The following is a 17,197-nucleotide window of genomic DNA, read 5'->3' on the forward strand; positions in this document are numbered from 1 at the left end:
ATATTCACCTCCTAACACTCTATTCCCTGCTAGTTGACTCCTCAGAGCTGACTTGGACTGTTTGGTTTGCTCTATTTCTTCCAATGATCTGAGGGCTCTTCGGATGATTTCCAGATTTGTATTGGTGCAAGGCCCTACCTCATGTCCAGGGATTTGTGCAAGGTGATACTTCAATCTATACACCCCCCCGTCATATGATGCCCACACAACTTGCAAGACAAGTTTGCTCTGTCAAACCCTCCATCAGGTTCACCAAATTCCCACAGAGGGTCCAATTTCCTTGGCATGTTTGTAACTTGGTTGAACTTTTGAGTTTTAATGTAAGATGAAGTTTGAAGTTGAACTTAGGGCACAAGAAGAATTACAAGCAATGTTCCACCAAGTCTCCGGGACGGGGAGACGCGGGTGCGGGGAGACGCACAAAGGGGACGTGTGGGAGTACCCTCAAATTTTAGGGAAATATAGGGGAGACGGGGGGACGTCGAGGTATATATAATATAATTTTTAATTATATATATATTATATATGTATATAATTTTGAAATTTTCATGTTCATATTCATTGTTCAATAATGAAAGCATATTAAATAGACTAATTAGTAATAGTAATACCAATACATTGAAATTTCAAAATTGATCCATACATAAAATTTAAATTCATAATTGAATCAAATAATAACATATTATAGCAGCAATGCTGCCGGCCGCGTGGAGGGTTTGGTGGAACCGTGAAATAAACACCCACCTAGCAAGCAGAGGTTGAACCCATGTTTTAAAGAGACAAACAGCACAGGGAAATCCGAAAAACAGTTTAATAATAATAATGCATGGCCTAAATTGGATTAAAATTTAGAAGGTAGATAAAATGTTAAGAGACTGGCATAGTAGATTGCAAAACAAAAATTACCAGCACAACAAATAGAACATAACAAATCGTTGTTTCAGCTGCTGGGTGCGTTTGGTGGAACCATGGAGCAGCAATGCTGCTGGCTGCGTGGAGCAGCAAGGTAACCAATAACCACTGCAACGTAACTACTAACAACAAGCCGCTGTGTTGAGAAGAAGGAGGATAAGGCGTGAGCTGAAGCTCTGAGGTTCTCGTGGGCGCAGTGAGAGCAGATTCACACTGAAACGATGGAAGAAAAAAATGCGCTCAACTGTTTTAACTTTTAACAGAGGTAAGAGCATAATGAATGGCGGCAGAATGAAAAGTAGAGTTAAACCTAACTTTTCATGTAATTTTTTATTTGTAATTGTTAGTTTAGTTTATTTTTATTTTTATTTTTTTTAATAAATTAATTTTCATTTTTTTTTTTATATATAAAGGGTAATTAGACAAAAATGAAGGGGGGACGCCCAGAAGAACCCCATTTTCGGGGGACGCCTAGAAGAACCCCATTTTTTGGGGGGACGCCCAGAAGTACCCCTTTCGGGGAGTCGAGTCTCCCACCTTGGGGAAACGCACCCCCTTGCGTCTCCTCGAGTCTCCCCAAAAGGGGGACATGGGGAAACACACCCTCGAGAGTCTCCCCGTCCCGAGTGCGTGGGGTGCGAGGGGTGCGCGCACCCCACCCTGGGGGACGCGTCCCCGTGGAACACTGATTACAAGTTTAAAAAAAAAAATTACATACAACACATTGAATTTTTGACAAAAAAAAACCTCAACTCAATGCAACAATAATAGAAAAAATGCACATTCAAACCCAAACAAAAATGATGCAAAAAAATAGAGCACAAGAAGAAATTAAACTAATAAATCTAACAATAAAGTTTTTGCATTTTTGACCAAAATGAATCCTCTCCACTCTATGCAACAAAAATGAAAAAAAAAACAATCAAATCCACTCAAAAATCATTGATAATCAATGGGTTATAGAAACCCAAGCAAAAACAAGAAAAAAACAAAAAAAATGCCAAATTTGGAGCCCATATCTGGAAACCACGCTTTGCCAAAGAAATTTGGTCCAAACTCGAATTTGTCTTGCTTGAGATGCTAAAATCTTTTGTTTTCTGCTTCTCTGCCGTTGTAGTCGACTTCCTCTCCTCTTCAACTCTCAAACAAGCCCGCTATCTGCAAAAAATGACAAATAAAAACTCAAAAATCGCTCTAAAAACGCGTTGTTCCGAGCACCCACGATTTTTTCCGCGATGTTTTGAAAATAAAAAATCGCTGAAAACATCGGCGATTAAATCGTTCGGGCGAAAAATTCACGATGTTCGCAACACTGGACTTCAAAAATCCCTCCCGTCCAGTGTATCTGCCAATGTCCACTTAGCCAGAGCAACTTGCTCTTGCTTTTATGTACTCATTGCAAATGAATATGCATTTTGGCTTCTTGAGCACACTGTGGAACATGTTTTTTTTTTTTTCTCAATCTGTCTACTTCTATTATTATACAAAAAGATCCAAAAAGTTACATCAAGGCCTTGGCCTTGAAAATCTTGCCATGAAGTTGGCAGTTAGCCCAGATGAACACGTTTCCAATTTTTAGTAGACTTCCTTCTGTAATGTCTTCTCCTAAGACTCGAAACATTGCTAAACAGGGACATGTAGAGACATACATCAATTGCACAGCTATGCAACGCTATACTTGAACGTCCTGACATACAGACACATACAACGACACAGAGACATACAGACACATACAACGACACAGAGACATACAGACACATACAATGACCTGACACAAGCAAAATTGCAAGTTTCAAAACAGAGTAATGCGCCTACTTCTGAGGCTGCCGAGAGCAGAATACCAGGCAAGATCAATCATCATCCGTAGTGTAAGGTTCCTCCACTACCCTACACCCGTATTGTAAAGAGTCTTCCGAGTCTGAGTGAAGAACCACCGAGCCTGTTGGGTCTCCCTGAGCTGGTTCACTTGGACCTGCAGGAACAGCTTGATTCGCCATAGAGGAGCTTCCCATGACCGGGCATTGAATATCTATTGGAGGCGCCATCCTCTGTTCTGGCGGAATTTCCGGATGTGCTACTGCCTGGCCGCTGAGATCTTCACATTTTTCTATAGTAACAGAAACTAGGAGAGTGGAATTGGCAAGAGTACAGGGGATGCGATAACGAACTGTTGGGTGAGCCGCATGCTCACACTCGGCCATCCTGCCACGCCCGTGTCCTCTGCCTCTTCCGGCTCTGGTAACAGGGGGACTGCTTTGCTCAGGTTCCAGCTCGACCGAGGAAGAGGGGGAAATGGGGGCGGACCTCTGAGAGGTGGCACGTCCACGGGAGCCACCACGTCTGCTTCCCATCCTGGGCCGTTCTCGCGGCATTGCGATGTACAGAGGATTGACGAGTGAGCAGAAACACGGAGGGGAGTGACCAACAAAGTCGTATGCCCTTTGAGCCAGAGCCCGATGCCTGTAAAACACTCTTGTGCCTGAAACAGGGACGGACTTAGGCACTGTAATTGAGTAACACTGAGTGACCCACAGCACATCAAACCAAAAGACCGCAGAGGAGTGCGAAGAGGCCGCAGGAGCGCAGAGTTTATGGAGCGCCATTGCACAGTTAACCAAGAGGCGGATGGAGGAATTAAGGACCGACATTAATAGACTTGTGTGAGACCAGCTCACCAGCTCTGCAAAGTACCCCGTGGCGTGCTTGGGCTGACACCTGCCCATGTGAAGCGCCACCTTCGTACCTTCATTGCCTTCAAACACCCGCATCCCGGAGAGAGATATCTTTCTGCACCAAAGAAGTGCATTCCTGTTTGAGTTGTTCATCATCTACCATTTCAAGGGATCCTGAGAAATAAGGAAGTTGCTGAGTTGCTCCCTGGTTGGCTAATCTGTCTGCGACTTTATTGGCTGTTCTTCTAACATGCTGGAAGGTTATGCTTTGGGGATTCCTTAGCTTTTCCTCCAGTGATTCCAATCTACTGAGCAATCTCCAGCTGGATGCTATCTTGACTGTTGTAGTGCCTGCTTGTATTCTGTTGGCTGCTGCTATAAGGATGAATGAATCGCCTTCGACCTCTAGAGGGAAGAAGTGCTTTTGCTCTGCAATGCAGATCCCATTCCAAAGTCCTTCCAACTCAGCTGCATTATTAGTGTCTTTGCCAATCGAACCATAATAGATATGCAATATTGCCCCCGTATGGCTTCTAAAGATTCCTCCAAATCCTGTTGGCCCAGGATTACCTTTGGCTGCCCCATCAAAATTCAGTTTGTAAGAGTTAATTGCAGGAGGGGACCAAGATAGGGGAGAGGCGGTGCAGGTTGGAGGACGGGCTTTGACTTGGGCTAAAAAGGAGAGGTCCAGATTCCAGGCTTTCAAAATGATACATTCCTGAGGAGATTCTGGCAGATCCGTGTCATACCAGGTTCTGATGGCTAGAGTTTCTTGAAGATTTTGTTTTAGGAGGAGCCACAGAGCTTCAATTGGCCGGCTGGTGTTGTTGAAGATTCTGTAATTTCTTTCCTTCCAGAGAATCCAATAGAGAAAGCTTGGTATTAGACTCCAAAGAGAGTTAAGAAGCTGGCTTTTAAAAGGGTTCTTTGTCCATTTCCTGATGGTTTCTGTAACATCTTCCATCCGAGCTTCCGATCTCCTGTTGCATTTTTCAATTCTCTCCCAAAGTTGCGTTGCTAGCGGACAGGTCTCCATTAAGTGTCTAATGGTTTCAGAGTGGAGATTGCAATTGGGGCATCTTGATGGGCCAATGAATCCACGCTTTTGCAGGTTGTCCCAAGTGAGTATGCGCCTTTTACTTAAAAGCCATAAAAAAGTGGAGACCTTAGGCCATACTCCTGGTTGCCAGACCTTTTCCCATATCTGATCCTTGTCTGTCTGGATGGCTGAGTAGCGTAACTGGTAAGCTTCTTTGGTGGTAAATGTTCCTTTTGGCGTATGTCCCCATCTCAGTTTTTCCTGCTGGTTTGAGTATCTAATTCTTCTGTAATTTAGTTCTTGATCTATTTCAGTGTGCGTTTCTCCTTGCCAATCAGTCTGCCAGAGGCTAGCAGGTTTCCAGATTTGGAAATCTTGGTGCGTATGCTGCTGCCAGAATTGATGAATAAGTGTGAGGTTTGCCTGCTGCATGGAAGCTTGCCATATTGGCTTTTGGAATAGAGTTGCCAGTTTCAGAAGTTGTTGCCATGAGTCCTCCTAGAACCTTGCAGTGGTGCCTGAGTGAATTTCCCAAAAACTATGCTCTTGAATGAAGGCGCTGTGGAGCTTTGCGGCATTCCATATCAAAGAACCTTGGGTTGTTGTGCTGATTCTGATGAGATCATTCCATTGACTGCCCGGGGCATATTTTGCTTGCCAGAGTCTTGCCCATGGTGAATGTGGCTTGGAGATCCAGTTCCACCATATACGAGCTCCCATTGTATTGTTGCTTTGGAGAGGATCCCTTAAGCCCAACCCGCCTTCTGATTTGATTTTGCATACTTCTTTCCAGTTGACAAGAGCCCATTTCCTGTTCAGACCAGAGGAGCCCCATAGAAAGTTGCGCTGAAGATTGCGGATTGCTTTAAGGACCCATTTTGGCGCTGCCAGGATGGAAAAAAGATACAAAGGCATGGCCTGGAGAATCGATTTGATCAAGACAAGTCTACCAGCCATGTTTAGAGAGCGAAAAGTACAAGACGAAAGCCTTGGTTCTAATTTGTCTAGGAGAGTCCTCCAAGAAGCGTGCTTGATGGCTGAATCAGCTAGAGGAGCCCCCAGGTATTTAGAAGGAAGCTTGGCAATAGAGAACCCCAGAATACGAGCAATATTCCTTTGAGTTGAAGTGGGAGTGTTGAAAAAGAAGAGCTGGGATTTAGAAGCATTGATAGAGGTGCCAGAGGCTTCAGAGAAAAGGGAGAGCAGGGATTTGAAAACAGTGGCCTCTTGAGAGGATGGATGGCCAAATAACATGGTGTCGTCTACAAATTGTTGATGGGAAAGGGGATTGAGACCATGGAGGGAAATGCCTTTTAGAGCATGGGTGGAGACAACTGATTCGAGCTGTCGACTGAGCCCTTCTGCCATTAGGACAAAGAGGAATGGGGATAGGGGATCCCCCTGCCTGATACCACGGGAGGGGCGGAAGGGTGATGATGGGGAACCATTCAGCAGGACAGAGATGCTGGGAGAGGAAATGAGATTCATGATCCATCTGGTCCATGTTGAATTGAAGCCAAAAGCCAATAACATCTTATGAATGTAATTCCAACTGAGTTTATCAAAAGCTTTTGAGAGATCCAACTTTAGAATCTTACCTGGTTTTTTAAGAAGCTTTAGAGAGTGGATTACCTCATTCGATAGAATAATACCGTCCATGATCTGCCGCCCTTCTACATAACCCGTCTGCTTCGGAGAAATGAGAAGAGGAAGGAGAGGTTTGAGCCTGTTCGCTATTACTTTTTAGATGAGCTTGTAGATGACATTGCACAATGCTATCGGTCGGTATTTATCAGGCTTATTTGGTTCTTCACCTTTAGGTACCAGCGCTAAAAAGGTTGCATTGAGGGAGGGAAGAATCCAGTGCATAATTCTTGATTCCTCCACTAGTTCCCATACCTCTGCGTTGATGAGCTCCCAAAAATCATGAAATAAATTGGCCGTGAAACCGTCAGGCCCAGGTGCCTTGCCGTCTTTAATTTGGGCCATTGCTTCTTCGACCTCCCTGAGTGAAGTGGACTGGAGCAGTTTGTTGTTGTGATCCTCCGTTATGATTCTAGGAATGTGTTGCGTGATAGCTCTAGTTGCATGATCTCTGTTTCCTGTAGGCTCCCTGAGAATGTCCTGAAAGTAATCTTTGAACTACTCCATGTCTTCATATGCTTCTAATCTTGCCCCTTGTTGATTGTTTATGAATGCGATGTTGTTGTGCATTCGCCTTTGGATGGCAGTTTTATGGAAGAATTTGGTATTCTTCTCCCCCTCCTTGAGCCACCTAATTCTGGACTTTTGACGCCAAAGAATTTCCTCTTGTTGCCTGCGGGCTTTAATTTGATTCCAGAGGATCTGCTCCTGATGCGTCTGTTCATTTGTCCCGCCTTCCAGGATGAGAGCTTGCTGAAGCGCATTCATTTGCTGCTCCAGCCTTTTGCGGTTCTCAAAGATGTTGCCAAACTGTGTACGATTCCAGACTTTGAGAACTTGTTTTAAGTTTTTTAATTTCTGTTGGAATTGGAACATTTTGGCACCCTCCGGCGGGATGAAAGATTGCCATGCTTCACTTACCACTGTCTTGAAGTTAGGATTTGTGAGCCAGAAGGCTTCAAATCGGAAAGGTCTATTGCTTCGTGTGCCCGGCCGAGACCATTGTAACATTATTGGCCAATGATCGGAACCTCCTTGGGGTATTATGGATGCATGGAAGTCCCCTCCCAGATGTATAGCATTATCCGAAATGAGGAACCTATCTAGCCTGGAGGCGATATGTTGTGTGCCCCTGCGCTTATTGGTCCAAGTAAAGACTCCATTGGAGGTTTGAATGTCCATGAGTTGATTGTTTTGTATGAATTCTCTGAGACCATTGCTGTCACCTTCTAACCTGATTCTGCCTCCTTTTTTGCCTCCTTTTTTCTCCTCCATCGTCTTTATAATGTTGAAATCGCCACCACCGATCCAGAGGGGGAACTTCCTGTTTGCATTGAGAATAGTAAGAGTATCCAGAAGATCTAATTTTTGTTGAAGAGTTTGCGGAAAATACACATTTGAGAGATGCCCATGGATGTTTGTGCCAATGAGATGGAAGGACGCTTGGATGAGGTGATGGGTGGCATGAAAGTCATATAAAGTGAGAATCTGCGGATTCCACAAGATAGCTAATCTGCCTGAAGCCCCAGAGGCATCTACTGAAACTGAGCAGCTACCTGCCCAGATCTTGTTGCGAATTCTTTCTATAGCAGTATTATTGCTTTTTGTTTCTTGAAGAAAAACTAGTGATGGTTTTTCTTGTTGAATCAAGTTTTTTATCATTCGGTGTTTTGAGGGGCTATTGTGTCCTCTCACATTCCAGGAGATGAGCTTCATGATGGACAATGGGGTTTGGGTTTGTAAAACTTTGTCAACTTAGGGAACCGCCCTGATTCCATAAGTATTTCTCCTACTATGATTGTCCTTTGTAAGTCTGTCTTGCGCCCCCTTTTCTTAGTTTCTTTGAGATTTTTTTTCCCGTCCCATGGGCTTCTTGCTTGTATACCAAGATTTTTGTTATGCTGTGCTTTGATTAAGACTCCTTCAAGCCTGTCGATTTGCCAAGGGGGTATTGAGTTATATTCTTTCTGTTTGCAAGCCGTTTCTAGTTTGAAGATATCTAGACCATCCAGGCTGACATGCTCCGGATCTTCCTCCATGATGGTAGGGGAACTCTGGTCTTCCACATCTGCTGAGTCCTGTAAACTGAGGGCAAGAGCTGCATCTAGTTCCATAGCCGAGGGCTGCTGGTTGAATTCTAGAACAGATTTCCCCTGGGAAGAGGGGTGAGGGCCGGGGTCAGAAACCAGTTTATTATCCGAAAGAGGATTGGTTAAGGGGCGAGGAGTAACTGGAAAGGAGGGCTGCTTGGGGGCAATGGGAGCATGGGAGGATGAGGGCAAGGAGGGATTCTCCTGTGGTTCAGAGCTTGGTTTATCCTGAGGATCAGGAGAAGATAGCAAAATGAATCTGTTCTGGGAGTCCGATTTGATGGAGCTGTCGGGGACTGCATGGTTTTTCTTGGCATGCCTACGACGATTCAGAACTTTGATGAATCCTTCAGAGTCTTTATTGGATTCATTGGTTGAAGATTTGGACTGCGAGTTCATAGGACAATCTCGAAAGAGATGGCCTTGTTCATGGCATTTACGACAACGAAAGGGGATATGCTCGTAATCTAAAGGTTGGGTCCATTCAAAATCATCGTGAAAGAGACTTACCGAGTTGGCTAGAGCTTTGGTCAAGTGCATCTGAACACAGATCCCGACATACAAGGTATATTTGCGGGTTTTTGTTTCCTCAGCAACTTTGATGAAAGCCCCTAGTTTATTGCCAATGTCTGCGAGCGTGTCTTCTTTCCAATATTCCACAGGGAGGGAATACATACATATCCAGACTGGAGCACAACTGAAATCTTCTTTGTCAGGGTTGAACCTAGGCTTCCAATCCCTGAGATGAAGCCCTAAGGAGTTAAAAAAATACGGGCCTCCTTCGAATATGCGAGATTTGTCCTCCACACAGTGGAAAATGGATGTGGAGAAGCCTTTTGGTCCAAGCTGTAGGGTAACCTGTCCTTTAGGCTTCCATTTTGAAGCTATCCATCCCTGCAGCGCCTTTTCAGTTGGCTAGAATCCAAGAAACTTGCCTATTAGCGCATGATCCTGCATGAACTGGATCTCACTGTTAATGCGATGACTGGGAAGATCAACTTTGATTCGTTCTGCAGCCTTCGGGATGCAGGTAGCCGAGGTCGCCTTTGGCTGTGACGAAGAGGCTTTTTGTTGCGCATCTTTTTCTTTTTCAGCCGCGTCACATGGTGTTGAGGGATTCGCTTCGCTATTTGTCCATTTTCCTCCCTGATCAGTTTCAGGGAAATCGCTAGGAGGGGTCAGAGGAATTGCAGTCTGGTCATTGTTAGAGGCTGGAGTTGTGAGAGGAGGGGGGGAGGATCCCACCCCTCCTGCAGGCGTATCCATGGAAGGAAGTCAGAAGGAGCTCGGCGACGCGAGCTCAGAAGGTCAGAGGAATGCAGAGATTAGGGTTATCAAAATTCTTGCAGGCGAGACGTTCGCATCGTCCTCGACATATACTGCAAGCTGCCTCTGAACTCCACTGTGGAACATGTTAGGTTTGCTAGTCTGCAATCTATTAGACACACATGCACAGGCCAGTTGTTGAGAGTTTCTGTATATTTTCATTTAAGTGAATATTTTGCATAATTATTTTCTTTTATACGTGTGAGATGTTTCAGTTATTTTGTTTTTCTGGGAACAATCCATAAATTCTATTCTAGGGGAGAAAGAAAATACGTTCTGCATAGGCACACTGCAGTTGAGAAACCCATATGGGTTATGTCTCATTACATAAACTTCCTTTTATTTTTCCTGGAACAATCCATAAATTCTATTCTAGGGGAGAAAGAAAATACATTCTGCAAATGCATACTGCAGTTGAGAAACCCATATGGGTTATATCTCATCACATAAACTTCCTTTTAATATAAAGAGGCCTGGATACTTTCTTGTAGCTCAGCAATGAGATCAGCGATAATATCATCCACCATATAATAAGTAGAAAAATTAGTGATGAGATCACAGTTTTAGACGAAGACAGATTCATCCATAATATAATGAAGAAATCACTGCAGGCCTAGTGATTTCATCCTTCGATTTGACCAACATTCATGATCTTGTTTCCAACTGAATGCCTTCTTTACATTAAAAAATTTGCCGTAGAATTGAGTTCCTTAGATTTGCATGTAGGAGAGGTTGTTGAATACCTCTTTCTAGATATATGAGTTCTATATAGCCTGTTCCTCAATTTTAAAAAAGTTGAGTTTCCTAAGATTCATTAATTGTTTGCTTAATTAGAAGCTTCATATGTTCTAACATGTGGTAGCCATTATTGACACTATTATGCTGGTAGTCTGTTTAATACATTTCCTATTTCAGTAGATTTGGGATCAAATAATGGACTTTGTACCTCCCAAGTTTGATGTGGATTGGTCTGTCTTATCAAGCATCATATACTAAGTTTTTATAGAGACTTTTCCCCGGCACAGACCCTAACCTGTGATTACATGATTAGTAGATAATGTATCACTCGCTGCTATAGAAGTGACACGTGGTATGTTAGGTTGAGAAAAGATTGCACACTAATTGGCTAGGGTGACAAGCCATAGATATTAACTTATCCCTACTTATATTAATCTTGGCTTTGTATTAGAGAGCTCCTTCTGGTGTCAGTGTGAAATTGCAGCTTTTGGCGTCTATAAAGTTACTTCTTTCAACATCTATCTGTGTCTATCTTTCAACATCTTATTTTTGGTATGTTGCTTTGAGAAACACATGCTGAGGCCAGGTTCTACACTGTATATCATGGACTTCTTTTGGCTACATGCCATTCTAGTAGGGCATGTTGATTTTTCAAGATCTTTTAATCTGAAAATTACTATCCAATGATTTCTTAACCAATTCATTACATCATTAAGTAATTATACATAGAAAATCTCAACAGAAATGCAATAATGAAAATAGGATCTTAAAGAGATAGCCAAACACAAGAGACACAAATTTTTACCCTGGGAAAACCCTAACAGGAAAAACCCAGCAAGTTTTTCTTAGGATAAATTGGTCAAGTGAACAAAAATGCAAAATCTGATTTCCAGTCAAACTAGGTCAAATAGACCACAAATTCCAATAAGTCAAACCTGGTCAATCAGACCATCGTTTCAGCCTCCTGCAACTTGGTCAAGTTCTGGTCAAACAGACTGAATTTTGCCCTCCTGCAATTTGGTCAAACGATGGTCAAAACTTTGCCCAGAACGTGGTCATCGAAGGTAAAAAATACTCAGTCAAATCTGTGGTCAACTGCCCAGAAATTTTGTCCAGAAGAGTTTGGTCAACAACCCAGAAAACTTGGTCAAAAACTGCCTCAGAAGAATTCGGTCAAAGCTGGTCAATATTAGTCAAACCTCAGAAGACATCTCCTCTTGTTCGCACGTGTGAACAGAACCTCAGAAGTTATGAGATGATCCGAATCGATTGCCCAAATGGAGAAGTCGAATGATTACTTAGTGTTTTTGAGATGCCCAAGGGGCATAAGTTCTTTCTAGGCTGACTTGTAATTTTGGAGGAAAAATTTAATTTAAATTCAAAATTTTAATTTCCCTCTTTGAGCCAACTTGAGTAAATTTGAATTTTCATTTTCATTTTAATTTTTTGGGCTAATGTAGTTGGGGAATACCTCCCGCAGCTACCAAAATTCAACACTCTCTCTTAGCTAGGGAGGTATTCACCTTGACTTTCTTAGATGTACATTTTGTTGAAAAATTTCTCCATCACAAGAAAAGATTGAATGAGCTAGCTATGTTGATGTATCCATCCACTACATGAGGAAAGCATCCTGCATCAATATCATGCAAAGGGGTCTAGTCACCCACTAGTTACATACGCTTTGCAAATGGATTTAGTCACCCACTAGCCAAAACCCATGGCAATATGGTAAAAACTTCTGACCAGGGTTAACAAGACTAGTACTAGGTCACCAACTCATCAAGTCGTCACTTGGAGCCATGTTAGGAACCCCTTGACCAATGGTGAAACGCTGGGCCCATTTAACACTCCCACATGTCATCACATGCTATTGAATGGAAAAAAACTTGCCCGATGCTATAAGGCACTCACTCAACCCACTAATCAAATAACCACTAGCAATATGGTCAAGTAACCCTTGATCGGGGGAGCACTCCGAGCCTTGACGTTATCTAGGCCAATCTCCCTAGTCACATTACATGTCTCCCGGTCAATACCCATACTTAGGGAGAATCTCCCCCCTTGATGCTACAACATCAACACTATCTTTAACCAAGGGAAACATTTTCGACGACTCCAATCTTATCCCTGAAGTATACAAACTTCATCTTGGGACCAGGGCTTTGTGAGAATGTCAGCAACTTGCTCGTCCATAGAAATGCATTGGAGCCTCATTGCTCCCTTCTTTATCGTGTCTCGGATGTGGCAATACCGTGATCTCAATGTCCTTTGACCTATTGTCACGATAGTCTCTTGCACCTAATCAAACATTCCTACGAGTAGCTTTTGAAGCCACACTGCTTCACAACTCACTAAACAAGCTGTAGTATGCTCAGTTTCAACAATGCTGAGTGTGACAGATTTCTACTTCTTGCTCATCTAGGATATCATAGTAGATCCCAAACTTAAACAAAAATATCCTGATGTGCTCTTCCTGTCTTCAGTACTTCATACCCAATCAGAATCTGTGAATCCTTGTAACTGTACTTCACTATTTGAGACATATCTCAATCCATATCCAACTGTACCATGCTGGTACCTCAACACATGTTGTGCCATGGCTACTTTCCAGTTACCCTGACTAGGTGCTCCCTCTGACATTGAAATAGATCATGTTGTGGCAATTCTAGCTGCTCCATTTGCCACTCAACTTCTTTAGATTGGTTACCATGGGAGTGACCATGGATTGGCTATCCATCATCCCAAATCTCCGAAGAATCGTGATAATGTGCTTCCTTTGACCAAGGAAGATCTCACAGTTTAAATATTATTTTTCAAAAACTAGTAATATTTGGTTTTAATAAACTAATTTAAATATTATTTTCAAAAACTAGCCGTTTAATATAGCCGTTACATATTAATATTTTAATAAATTAATAAACTAATATCATTATTTAAATATTATTTCTCAAGAACTAGTAATATTTGGTTTTAATAAATTAATTTAAATATTATTTTTCAAAAACTAGCTGTTTAATATAGCCGTTACCTATTGATATTTTTAATAAATTAATGAAATAATATCATTATTTAAATATGTTTTTCAAAAACTAGCTGTTTAATATAGTCGTTACTTAATAATATTTGTTTTTAATATATTAATAAATTAATATTATAATTTAAACATTATTGTTCAAATATAGCCGTTACTTGAATTATGTCTCTACATTGCTCTTTGTTTAAGCCTTTGCCATGGTCTTCCTCTTCATCTGGTCTTGATGATGAACCACACTTGTTGGTTCGAAACACGTCAGCCAAAAAATTCTCTCATGTGATTTCTACCGAAAGACTTTGTTTAAGATCTCTCTCGTCTTTTGCCACACTTCTAGTCCCAAGAAGTAATGTATCCAACCAAGATCCTTCATCTCGAACTCAAAGGTCAACTCCCTCTAACATTGAAAGGGCTTGACTGTTCCCTCTATCATGGAAACAAATCCTCCTACCACTGCTGCTCCCTTTGTCATGTGAATCCTTTTGCTCCTGTCAGAAACAAGTCACATAATAACAAGATCAACCAAGACTCATAAGATATCCATCAATCCTGTTCGACACCTAATCCTAAATGGGTTAGTGCGGAAGCTGAATAGACTAAGTATTCTAAGAGACCTTGGGATGTGGAACCCAACGGTCACATGTTGTACTATAAATGTATATCTTTTGTTAATAAAAATTGTACTTTCATGATTTATCATTCAGATTATTCTTTCTCCCATGTGTGTTTAACATGGTATCAGAGCAGGCGTATTCCTGCCCTGCATAATTAATTTGAGCCATTTGTTTTATGGCCTTTCTGTGCAGTTTATTTCTGCCATGAACTTCATGAATATTTTCTCATGAATATTTCTTCAGCTAAATTTTAGCTGCAACCTGTTAATACCGCTGCTGGTGTCTACTCTCCATATAGAAGCGCCTCCATACTCCTGACACTGCATGCGCTCCCTCCTGAGAATTTTCTGCCTGAAATCCGCTGCTGACTGACATCTCTGACCTCTGTCTACCATACCGGCGCTCTCTGTACCTGCGCTCTCATTCTCTGCCATTACCTGCTCTCTCTGTCCATAAACGCTCCATTTAAAAGCGCTGCTCCATCTGCGATTTACCATTATTCTCTGACATTCATACGTTTCATACGTTTGAACGCTGGTCATTGAACACTGTTGTAATTGATTGTCCTTAACACTGTGATTGAACGCTGTTCATTCCTTACGCCCCCGCCTGTCTTTGGTATCAACGCCGCCTGAACTGTCTTTCCAACTGAGGCTGCGTTAATAACGCATATCGTTCCTTTTCTGGGAGCTTAGAATATTTGTTGATTTTTCTGCTATCTCTTAAACACTACACTGCCGGTTTGACATACCTGTTGAGGATTTGCAGAGGAAATTTAGCGTGGATTAAAGAAAAGGATGCCAAGTCGAACGAATGGGCCTATAACGCCAGACTGGACGCCGATTCAGTGAAATGCCCAGCGTATTTACTGCTTCCTCAAGCATTTCGTTTCGTTGAGCACCCTGCAAACTTCAATTTTCACCTGCCTGGACGCACATCAGAGATAATGTCTGCTCGGCTTGCCCTTTATGGTATGCTGCTGATGCGTGAATCCTTCTATGGGAGTTTCATTCAAAGGGTCGTAATAAAGTCGTCATGGTATATATTATATTTGGTGTGTAACATTGGATTGTCTCTGCGTAAATTACTGGTTGTTTCATTTTAATGATCTTGTGCGATGCACGGAGAGGCTAGAATGGTGCGAACACAACGTTTGGAACGTATGATTGGAGTGTTGGCATGACTGGTTTATTGAACGTCATATATACGGCCAATATATGTTGGGTTATATGGTATGGAGCTCATGTATGGTAAATGGTTCTTACATGTGCGTGAGTTATTTTTCAAGACCGTTGAAATCGTCGGTTGAGTAGCTGGACGGGTGTCTTGAGGAAGGTGAAACGGAACCCACTCATTTTTGCTGCTGCCTGAGTTATCTCCTACCCGAGTTGATTTTCTGCCACCTGAAGACAAGTTCACACCTGAGTCCTTGAATTCGAAGTGCTGAGTTTGCTGGGAATGCATAAAGACCGAGTGCATCAGTTGAACGTGGCCAGATTTATTTCCTATGACTGAATCTCCAGTTCTGAGCTAGCCACGAGTTCTGAAAGTGACAACAAGGGAGTCGTACACCACTCGACAACTACTTCTGGACCGAGTTTGCTTTCTTGGGCTGTGTGTTACATCAGAGATAAATTCTGGGCAGATTGCTAGTGTAAAGAAGCCGAGTTTGAAGAGATAGACGGGCTGCAAATTAAGCTAAGAAACCAGCATTCTTATGTACTTTGTTGAACCTCTGCACCGAATTGATTATCTGGCTTCTTCCTCTACATAATTTACACACAAGAAACCAAATGACAATGCAATGGTAACTGAATCTCCATCTCTAAAGGCTTCTCTGAACCCCCGTTTTCGATTCAAAACTACAGCTCGCCTCGCTGAACTCATCTTCCTGATCTGAGGTGGCCTCAATTCTTTGTATGCTATAAAATTCCTCGACGGCTTCTGTGTCTTCGTAATCTTCGTTTTTTCAATTAAGTTGAGTTTTTCCATGGTTGCGCTCAGTTTTTTGTACTCCTCAACGAGACTTCTCCATTCCTCGAGTCGACTAATCTCCTCGGCATCTGCAGTGATGATCTAAGGGATTCATTTGAGAAAACTGTGAGAGGAAGTGCTTTAGCTCTTTCCTCCCCCCGCTTGGTAATCCCAGCTGCAATATTTGGTTTCTGGGCTTTATCAAAACATTACTTTGGTGAATCTTTTGACTTCCAGCTTGCTCCAGCAGTTCTTGGGTTATTTGCATACTAAGGTGCAGCACTGGTTCAAGCTTATCGGGACAATGAAGATTTGCTGATCATTTTTCCCAAAGATGAAGAAATTTAGACGGTTAAAAGCATTGGCAGAAATCTGTTTATCATAATGACAATAGATGTAAAAGTTGTATCATCCGGTTCATGGAACCATCTCCTTTGGCTGCTTGCAAGTTCAGTTTCAACTACCACGTAAATTCAGACATCTCTAGACAATTTAGGAAGATGGGGTATGAGATGAAGCTTTATAAAAATAGCGAAGGCAAGTTTTTCATTTATTGATCGACCCTTGTATCTATTCATGAAGTGAAACTACTACGAGTCATTGTTGTTTCATCAAACTCATCTGGCGCATCCTTAAAATCGTTGTTATTCTGGGAAGAGAATTGGTTCTCCAGCATCTCCTGGAACCTCAGCGCCATCAGAAATTCTCCCTTCATACTCTTACCGGTGAACGAGAAGGCTGCGTAAGCTTGTGATCTGTTGAACTGTACCAACCGCAGCTAATTTTTCGGAACTATTCATACTTGAAATTTCCGTTTGGACGTAGAGCTCTGTTGTTAGAGTCTATCTCTTGTATGTTGTAGCAGAAGAAAAAAAAACAATAGCCAACCGCTGCATGACTTCGGCCGCGTGGACTTCAAAGAGTGAATATATGCTCCCCAGCCTGGCTGTCTGTCAATTGCTTTGAAGAAAGAAACCAGGAATTGCAACGGCTCAATCGATTCTCTTCAAATTAATCGGAGGAGGTATTTTATGGCATTGATATTAGAAATTTTCAAACACTGTCTGACTGAATAATGAATGTTTTTATAGTATCAGTTTTTGGAATCTCATTGCGACTCTCTCAATCTGTGAAAAACAAGTTATTTTGACGGATTT

General features: G+C 42.2%; 2 protein-coding genes across 2 annotated transcripts; both read right to left on the reverse strand.

Annotated features, from left to right (window-relative positions):
• Positions 1-5,121: 5,121 nt before the first annotated feature.
• LOC149164011 (uncharacterized) lies at positions 5,122-5,991 on the reverse strand. Its single transcript, XM_089429337.1, has one exon. It carries the CDS (start codon positions 5,989-5,991, stop codon positions 5,122-5,124), a length of 870 nt encoding a protein of 289 aa, XP_089285463.1.
• A 774-nt stretch (positions 5,992-6,765) lies between these two features.
• LOC149164012 (uncharacterized) lies at positions 6,766-7,542 on the reverse strand. Its single transcript, XM_089429338.1, has 2 exons — positions 7,189-7,542; positions 6,766-7,077 (listed from the first exon to the last, which is right to left on the reverse strand). The coding sequence occupies exons 1-2, from the start codon at positions 7,540-7,542 to the stop codon at positions 6,766-6,768; spliced, it is 666 nt and encodes a 221-aa protein (XP_089285464.1).
• Between the last annotated feature and the right edge of the window lie 9,655 nt (positions 7,543-17,197).

The sequence above is a fragment of the Pinus tabuliformis genome, chromosome 5_1, assembly GCF_031772625.1.
Source record: "Pinus tabuliformis cultivar Carrire ecotype Pingquan chromosome 5_1, CPIR1, whole genome shotgun sequence".
Taxonomy (NCBI): Eukaryota; Viridiplantae; Streptophyta; class Pinopsida; order Pinales; family Pinaceae; genus Pinus; species Pinus tabuliformis.